Source organism: Austrofundulus limnaeus, unplaced genomic scaffold (genome assembly GCF_001266775.1).
Source record: "Austrofundulus limnaeus strain Quisiro unplaced genomic scaffold, Austrofundulus_limnaeus-1.0 Scaffold540, whole genome shotgun sequence".
Lineage (NCBI taxonomy): Eukaryota > Metazoa > Chordata > Actinopteri > Cyprinodontiformes > Rivulidae > Austrofundulus > Austrofundulus limnaeus.
The window spans coordinates 243,872-253,825 of record NW_013952942.1 but is presented as its reverse complement, the minus strand read 5'-3'; the positions used below and the strand labels follow the sequence as shown (position 1 = coordinate 253,825).

General features: G+C 37.8%; 1 protein-coding gene across 1 annotated transcript in view; it reads left to right on the top strand.

Moving 5' to 3' along the window:
- Positions 1–681, top strand: part of LOC106530624 (prostasin) — a 9,534-nt gene extending 8,853 nt beyond the window's left edge. Inside the window, exon 4 of the mRNA XM_014026279.1 lies at positions 99–681. Coding sequence (XP_013881733.1) covers positions 99–455 — 357 coding nt within the window. The 3' untranslated portion in view covers positions 456–681. The remainder of the gene's footprint in view (positions 1–98) is intronic.
- Positions 682–9,954: the final 9,273 nt, after the last annotated feature.

Genomic DNA, 9,954 nt, shown 5'->3' with positions numbered 1-9,954 from the left:
ATCCCACGGAGTACCTTCATTCTTGACCAGCGTATTTCTGTCTCTGTTGTTAAATAAATATTGCCATAACACTTACAATTATTTTTTTTCTTCCACAGGGAGACTCAGGGGGACCACTGATGACACAAAATGGTTTTACATGGGTCCAGGCAGGAATTGTTAGTTTCGGTGATGGTTGTGCCCTCCCAAACAGACCAGGAGTCTACACTCGGGTGTCCCAGTACCAGAAGTGGATCGGTGACACCGTCAGCGGAATGAAGCCGGGCTTTATTACCTTCACTTCTCCAGACGTCGACGACGACATGTTCTTCACCTGCCCGACCTCCAGCCACGCAGACCCTTTTGACGATAGCGTGTTCAGTAGTGGTGAAAACCTGAGCCCCGCCATTCAGCCTCTCACTCTCTCAGGTTTTGCTCTTTTTCTTCATGTCTTTCTCAGCAGTGGTGGAATGTAAAGCAGTAACTCAAGTGATGTGCACGTATAAAAGAAGCTTTTCTTTCATTACTGGAGTTTTTTTTACCTAATATATATTTAAAACTAAAATCTAAGCGTTTATGGTATTCATTCTAATCAAACTATATTTAGAAATGTGACCCGGTCAAATATTGGGACTGCATGTCGGCTGATTTTATTCCCTATCTGTCATTATTTGTTGTGCTTTAAATCATTTTGAAATCTTCTTTCAGGAACAATTTTGAGTTTCTCGCACATTTATGATTACAAATAATAAATATCATTTTAAAATATATTTAGTTTTGTTTGCTTGTTTGTTTTTTCTTTGCATGAAGCACAAGAAGTTGTAAATTGCTCAACTTGGGGTGGGGGCATAAAGCTGCGGTAACCTCACTATAGAGGCAAGAAGATGCAATCTTTAACACAGCAACACAAAGATACTCCGCTGAACTGAAGTCTGGTCTTCTGATAATTCTGGGACATTTAACTGGTTGTACTTAAACCACTGGGGAGTTTTGCTTTAGCAGCATTTGCAGAAAGAATAGTCTGGTAAAAACCAGCCCCTTGTCCCACACTGTGCTTCCTACGAGAGTCTGGACCCYCRGCTATTGAGGAACAATTGCTGGATTTGTGGACTCTGTGGAAGTTGAAAAGAATTGCATCTGATTTTACCCAATCGCTAACATTTGGCCATGATGTATGTAGTGCGCCAGCTCGACCATGAAGGCCATGAAGCTAACTGTAAATTGTGTGCGCTGTAAACTACCATCTGCTACTGGGAAGAGACGTACAGAGCCCAATGTGATGCTGCAGGCTTTGAGAGACTAATTTCATTTGGAAGCTTGTCAACGCGGACTGAATTCACTTGCACCGTTGTCATTGCTAAATTACAGGCAGACTAAAACAACTCCTTCTGTTCGCCGATCGGCCTGGTTGGAATTCTGTTGGAGAAATCCATGGCATGGGGAGAAACCCCAGACGGAGCAGTGAAGGGAGAGACTCAGAATACGCAGAATTGTGTATGGGAAGGCAATGGCCAGGCTCCAGAAAGGAGGACCTCCGTCCCAGTCTCAAATATTAAAAAGATGAATGGAAGAAAATACAAAGACTTGATAGAAAACTGGGTCTCCCAGTTAACACTGACTATGTAATGTAAAATATCCCCATAGCACAGAGTAAGAACAAACAGGGTAACGTGACAAACAAGACTGTGGTCGTGACTCAGCTGTTTGTCATTGCACTGCTTTAAAATAATTCACTCCACTTCTCCCTTTATGCTTTGTTGATATTCCCACGTTTCACTGGAATCATATGATAGCTCTCAGACCAGTTTAATCGTAGCAGGCTGACTGAGTCATAGTTTGAAACAAAGAGACTTGATTCTTTCAGAAATTTACAGTAAGTCCTGCTAGACGTCTCGTTTTTTTGCAAAGCAATACATTTGTTTACTTCTTTGATGTGTTGGTGCAGCATACATTTAAGGCTGCCTTCAAACATCAGCTAAATATTTGGAAGTCAAAACAGAGTTAAACATCCCTAGAGTGAGCCCCGCCTATCTCATCGACTGATAGGACCTGTGGCACAGTGGAGGAGCAAACAGGGCAACAGCTCACAGCCGACAAATCAAGTAWTTAATCAAGAGCAAGCCCAGATGGATCTGTGAGACGAATTAATTGTAATCTTTTTACAATAAATTCATAGGATTGTTAATTATGTTAATTTCATTCAAAAATCACATAAAACAGCTACATTATAAGGAAAATATATAAATAATGATTTAAACTAGATCTGAAGTCAGCCAATAACTTAGACTATTAAGCTGGTTGAATATTTATGTATTTAACAAGATTTTTTTATTGTTATTTACCTGTCATTAAATAGAAAATGTTCACTGCACAATCATAGTTACCACTCTATGGACTGCACAGCACAGCTGACAAGGAAGCTTTATGAACCAAAGTTTTCATGTGCTAGGACCAAAGGTGATGTCATAGTGAAGAATGATTTTGCACCTTGGACAACCACTATGCTGAGACAGGACCTAGATCAGGTTGAATTTGTGTCCCTGCCGATAGAGTCATCCAATCACGGATGTGTGAAGCTGCTGCCAATAATAGTCAGATATTGCAAAATATATGATGGTAGCATGTCTGTAGAAACTAAACTGCTTGATTTTGTTGAGCTCAGAGGAGAAACRGCAGAGGAACTTGCAGCTGAGATCCTGGTGGTGATAGAAAAATACACCCTAGAAAAAAAAGTAGTGGCATTCTCTGCTGACAACACAAACACCAACTTTGGAGGACTGAATAGGGCAGGGAGGGTCAATGTTCACRCCAAAGTGAAAGATTGTTTGCAGCGCGAGGTAATTGGCTTGGCTTATCCTGCTACAAGAACAGCTTTGGATAACATTCCCATTGATATGGAGTACCTTCTCACAAAAATATTTGGAGATTTTCATATTTTTACTCTTCGAGAACGACTGAAAAGCTTCTGTGAGTTTGTAGGCCAGGAGTACCATAACATTCTAGGGCACATCARTGTCCACTGGCTGTCCATTCTCCCTGCCCTGGAGAGAGTTTTGAAAATGTATGCACCACTAAAATCTTTTTTTTCTCTCTGAAGAAAAATGTCCTGTAGTCCTACAAAGGATGTTTGAAGATCCACTGAAGGAAATGTGGTTGCATTTGCTCATGGAAACCTTACCATATTCAGTGATACAATCAAAACGCTTGAAGGTCAGGACCGCTGTGCTGTGGAKTCAGCTGCAATTTTAAGAAACCTGGAGGTTAAAGTGACAGCAAGATGTGACGACAACTTCATTCCACTTCTGCCCAGAGGACTCCTGAGGGAGCTTGAGGAAAATGGAGCAATGACAAGAGAGACCATCCTCAGAACATCCCAGTCATTCTTCACTACAGCTTTGAACTATTTACAAGCATGGGGAAAGCATGCCGATAGTTTAAACAACTTATACTGTCTCCTTTTAAAAAAGACACCTCAACATGAAGAGATCCAGAAGGCAACAGACACACTACAAAAAATGCCCTAATGTCACTATCAAAGATGATGATTTATTTGATGAGGTTTCTGCCCTGCACAAGTTCCTTAAAGGTGGATCACTTRATGAATGGAGAAAAGCAGACACACCACTCAAACAGAGATGGAGCACCGTATTTAAGCACTTTAAAGAAAATGACATCCCACACACTAACCTGGCTAGATTAGTATCTGTTGTCATGTGCTTACGTGGAAATAATGCCCCAGTAGAGCAGGTGTTCTCAATAATGAATGAAATATGGACTGATACCAGAAGCAGGTTCACTGTTCCCACCATCAAGGCCATGCTTACCGTGAAGACAAACATCAACCTCCCTTGCCAGGAGTTCATGGAGATGCTAGCCAAAGACAAAGCCATCCTGAAGAAAATCCATTCTTCTGAAAAATATGCAGATTAGGTTAAGAAGAAAACTGAAGGAGAGACTGGGAAACTAAGAGTGACTGAGAGACCAGGAGTATTGAGTAAACATGATCTGATCTTTAATGTATACTAGAGAAGCAGTGAATATATAAAATGTTCCTGTGATGATTAGAAAAACTTATCAGTGCCATTTATAAACATGGGCAATTCTTTGAGTTCTAGATATTTTAGCCTTTTTGTTGACATTGATAAGCCTTTCTGATGCTGTTTCATGATTAGATTTGTTTAAAAAAATTAGGTTTACCTCAGTTCTTTTTATTTTACTTATTTTCTCTTCTGTTGTTATTCTATCCATACTATCAGAACCACTGCTTCAGACTTCTGCTCTTCAGTTCATGTTCAAGTTTTTCTGTCACATGTTCATGATGCATAGTTTTTACAATTAAAGTTCAAGTGATGAAGTGATTTGAGTGGTCAAATAACACAGTGAGTAATGCTGTGTGCAATGCAGAACAGTGGCTGTATACTTGGTTGGATGTTGGGTAGGGGGTTGACTTGAGTCTAAGGAAAGAAGCTCTTCCTAAGTCTCTCTGAATTGGATGTGAGATTCACTACATTTCCATAACTGTGGCAGAGAAGAGGAAGTTTTTTCAGGAGACAACATAAAATAAATGGAAGAGAAAATAACAACAATAGGTATATGAGCATATTAATATATTGTCTTAGTTCTTGTGTTGTATTTCACTTTACTAATACATGTGTTCTTTCAGTTTTAGGCATACACTTTTCTGATCTTWTTCTATCCAGACTTCCATGACATCCATACCTGATAACCATGGCCGATGGCACTTCAGACAGAGGAGGCCTCAAARAACCAGAGATGAGTTCATGTTAGCAGACTCCCTGAACAGAGGTCACCCTCTTCACATGCACTCACAATATACTACTATATAACCATACACAGACGCATAATGTATCTATTCATACCAATGTAAGTATACACATTTTCACATTCATTCACATGCGCTTTCTCTTAACATTATTTTACACCCTTGCTCCTCAGTTATAGTACTCTATTAATACTAAAATTACTTTGTTTTATTACTCTTAGGAAATGCTAACTACATAGTGGAGACACATTCCTGCTGTTAGACTTGATTTTTATTATTTAAATATAAATAAATATGTAAAAATAATGAACCTGTAGCTGTCCCTGTTTCTTCATTTCATCTTGATGATATTTAGTTTTTTTTATTCAAGCTCAAAATGTCCCCAGATTTAGTGTCTAAAATCTGGTCACCCTATTTTATTGTCGATTACTGTTAACAAACAGAAGAGCAACAATGAGCGCATCTCCATTCCTCCACAGYCGACGCAGCACTGAACTGCTGCTGGCCTGCCACATATACAATAACTTTTATGAGTGTATAAATATAAAATTATTCAGTTACAGCATTCTTCTGCTAGCACACACAAAATTACAGCAGCATTATCCTGCAAGWCCTGYCACCACGTGTAAAAGTTAGCTTAGCTGAACTAACATTTTAGCATTACAACCATGAGAATTAACGGCCAACTTTACCCCCATCATCCCACAACTCTCAGTGATCTCATATCTTGCTATATTTGTGTCAGTTGTGCACATTTACCTGTTAACAAACAGAAGAGCAACAATAAGTGCATCTCCATTCCTCAGCTGACGCAGCACTGAACTGCTGCTGGCCTGCCGAGTCAGGAGYGCACGTCTTCTATATGTCACCTAATGAAAAGTAAAAGAAAATGAGCTGAGATGTGATTTCCTGTGCAGACAAATATGTGCGCCCATAAAGTGAGATGCTTGTGGCTCCGCTAGGAAGTGGCTTTGTGTATCATAATTGTACTTCAAGGTTCATTAACTACCCCTAAAAATGAAACCCAATTGGGCCAAATGCACCTTATGTGTCCTTTCCTTTCACACTTTGAATTTTAATTTTCTAAATGTTCTCACATGAATGCGTATACTGTCCCCTGCAGGCAGCAGCAGATAATTTGTGCTCAGCACGTATTTTGAAATGTTCTGGGTGGCTGSTCAGAAAACTAACCCCCAATCATCCTGAAGCAACAGCTATTGTCTCATTGTTATTCTGAGGCTGCCATTTTTCTTATTTTCAGTAGTGTAAAATGTGGATTAATGGACTTTTTGCACTGTGACTTACACTGGAACAAAAAAAGAAGAAATTGTAAAATGTCCCTTCTAGAAATAGGTAAGTTGCATAATTCAACGACACTTTGTTTGTGTTTCTTTTGCTTCTTGTGGTGTTTTCATTCGATTTAAACTGAAAAATTGTAATAAAAATCAAAAGCAGGTATTGAGAATGGATGAACCATGTAGATTATTACTGGTCACTTTGCTGCTTAGTCTAATGAGTGTATTGGTTCAACCAAAAAAGAAATGTCTGTATTAAGCTGCATGTAATATATTTTGCTATGCAAATCAAAGCTTTCTGCATTTTTTCTTCTCATTCATATTGTTGCAAAGGACCAGGAAGAAAGAATCTTAAAGCAGTAGTTCTTCCAAATCCACAACATTATAACAAACATGAGCATCAAAGCATCAAAACTGTTCTTTAAAAGCTGCATGTCTGATTCAGTGATGGATAGAAAATAGATTTTTACTAGAAACTAATCATAGCAGGCAAAAAAAATGTCTCAGGGCTTGAGCAATGGCATTATGAAAACAGAAGCAGCAAGTCGAGTGACAGACCAATCAGTGCTSCCAAATCCAAGACAAGCATCTCACACAGAAAGTTGTCAAACACATAAAGTGCTCACTGTTAAYCTCCACTTAAATGCCAACAAAATGAACAAATACTGTAGTTGAGTATTGGAAAAATGTCTAACATAAATTAAATTGCAGTTAAAATATCTTGAAAATTATGTTCAAAGTGTTCAGGATCTGTCAAATGTTCTTTGTGGATTTATAAAACTTGACTTATTGGTTCATCTGCACCTTTTTTATTTTTTTACTTTGCTTCAACATATTTTAATTTTTTTTGTTAAACATACTGGAATCAGACATTTAAATAAAAATTTGGAAACGTCCAGTGAACATTAATTGTCTCCCAGTGGTCCTTAAAATAACTTTTAACAACCCGGCACTGAAAACGGCTGCACAAAGTCACCAATGGTACGGCCAATCTGAATACAAGTATTTCTAATGTTGCAAAGATGGTGAGTTTGGTTCTACTAAAGCTTGTTTTTATGCCTTCCACATYAAAGCAGCCATATTTATATGGTTCTGTGTCTGCCTGCAGTTCTAGATCAAAGAGCCAGTCCATCTCTGTATATTATAAATACAAAGAAGGAATAACGATCCTGTTTGAAAAGGACATTATTCACTTCCTGTTCTTTTTTTTTTTCAGGAAGTTCTGGATACAAATACCTTATAGACAGAAAAATATATGTCACTAGAATATTACTGTATCTGACAAGATATCTGTGTATCTACTTGTTTTTACCTTTGGACTGAATAACTATGTGATTGTGTGTGTATCATCATGTTGTTCAGCCTTTTCTCACTTTTGCTTTTGTTCTTTTACTTCAGGGCTAAGTTAGCATCTGCTCATTTGGAAACCTGTGTGTACACACATGTGTGTTCATATATGTGTGTTTGTGATTCTGCAGGAGTGGGTTTAGAAACATATGTAGGGTTTGAGTTTAAGAGACATTAGAGTAAATTGATTTAATCTTCCTCTTTGCAGCCTTAGCTGCAAATCTGACAGGCCATTGTTTGCTGTGGTGGGTGCACATGACTTCAGCTTTCACACACTTCTCACAATGCTTGTTTTTGTTTTTGTTTTTTCATGCAAAACTGGCCACATTTTTGAATCACAATGATGGAGGGTGTGCACTGACAGCTTGTTTGGGAAAAATGTATTCAAAAGGTGACATCAAACACATCAAAGAATATAMAAAGCKGGGTGGGGGGTGGCAAAYAGGAAAACAAGAAGGATGCTTGTTTTTGAAAAATACCCTTGTTTTCTTTTTATTTTGAAAGTCAGAACTGTCTAACTGGATTTCCACGTGTTCAAACACAGTGGCTACATCCTCACTAATAGTAGTAGTCCCATAGTGTGTCTGATTTAATGATATACAAACCAGCAGAAGTGGAAAAATAACCTTTTAATAATACAGAGATTACAGCATGCCATATACGTAAATATGTCACACATTAGGCAGCCATTTTGGATTTGAAGTTTGGGGATGATGAATCCTAATTTCATGGTGGTATTTTCTAAAATTTAATTATCCGTTTGTTTCATTTTACTTTTGAGACAAAACAACAAAAGAACGAACCACACACAGATTCAACCCTTTCTATAAGTCCATTTTATTTATAAGACTCTCTGAATTTTAGTTATAACAGGACATTTTCACACCCGACTCACATTTCTACTTAAAGGTTCTCATTACAAAGAGCATTCATCATCCTACTCTGCAAAAACTTGACATTTTCTGCTTCATTTCATGACACTTATCTGATATGTTTCTGTTTAAACCTTACTTAAAAGTCGGAAATTGAAGTATCCTTTCTTTCGCTTCATTCGTTCTTCTCCTTCAGTATGTAATCTTTTCCTTTTTTTTCAAGATCAGACATCTAAAATCATCCTGTTTGTTTCCAGCAGCGGTTGTACTCCCCAACAAATGAAGCTATTCATCAGTGGCAGCAACGTTCGTTCCTTCCATCCAGTTCTTCACTCATCAGTTCTATTCTCATTTCTCAAATATTGAGACACGGAACTTGCTTGTTATTGCTGTAAGATTGCTCCATAAAGTACAGTATCCACTCTAACTCAGTACATTTTTACTTCAGTTCTGCTATAAATCACTTCTGTTCATATTGATACACAAAGGGAAAAATGTTTAGTTAATTTTCCACATGGTTACATATCACCAACGTCCACAATTAATGACTTTTTTTGTTTTTGTTTTGTTTGTTTGTTTGTTTGTTTGTTTGTTTGTTTGTTTGTTTGTTTGTTTGTTTGTTTGTTTGTTTGTTTGTTTGTTTGTTAAATGAAATACGAATTTTGGTAAACATATTCTTATTCTCCAAAGTCAAAAGGAAATCCGCCATTTTGGATCAAAAGTGCCACATTTTACAAACTACTTTTTTCTGAAACACCTTCTCGAGTTTTTGAACTGTTGACCTAAACCTTGGTCAGTAGACACAACATTAATGAATAAAAGTTATTAAAACCCTAAGACCTTGCACTTGGGTATGGCCACATCTGAACTTCATAAAATAAAAAGAAATGGCTTTAACTCTCACTTATTGTTTCCACTACAGCACTTACTTTTGATTTGTTTTTAAACCAACACTAAAACTGTTTTGCTGTAATGTTTCCCCTCACTCTGGTAAATTGTTCCAACCTCCTTTTTTTAACATCTTTTTGGCCAGATTTGTGCAGTTTTTCTTGGCCTGTAAAACTTCAGCTTAACCTCACTTTCTTCTGTTATGTGCTTTTTCTTAATTACACCATGAACCAAGGACTCTTGCACTCCTTCTTTGTGGATATCAAATATTTTAATTATCTGGGTTTTTAGGTAGATGCTTATGGAAGCTCATGCCTGCCGCTGATCGGAGTTAAGGAAGTTGTTGATTTTTAAAAAGAAAAAAATGCCATTTGCTTTGTTTTTAAGATAACTGTGAGCAACTCACAGCCCTAACAAGCTAATTAGGACTAGAACTGTTGGTGTGAGCAGACATTTACAAGGTACTATTTTACTCTGACTTCTTTGCACTCAAAAGATTTTGCAAAGTAAAAATAGTCTACCCATTTTTTAAACAATGTTTCATCTTTGGCTCATGTAATTAGCCACAGCAACATGCAGAATTGTTGGAATGGGATACCCGATCTTTTGCAGTTCTCGGAGCAAAAAAAAAGAAGCTAATTTGTTACTGTAAAGTCTACAGTGACACTCCAACTATTCACACTTCAGCAGAACACAGGGCTCCCGTCAGGTCTTCACACGTGATCGCACTGAGTTGCTGCACTTTTTCTGGGGCTCAATAAGCAAGCAAGCACGCACGCACGCACGCACG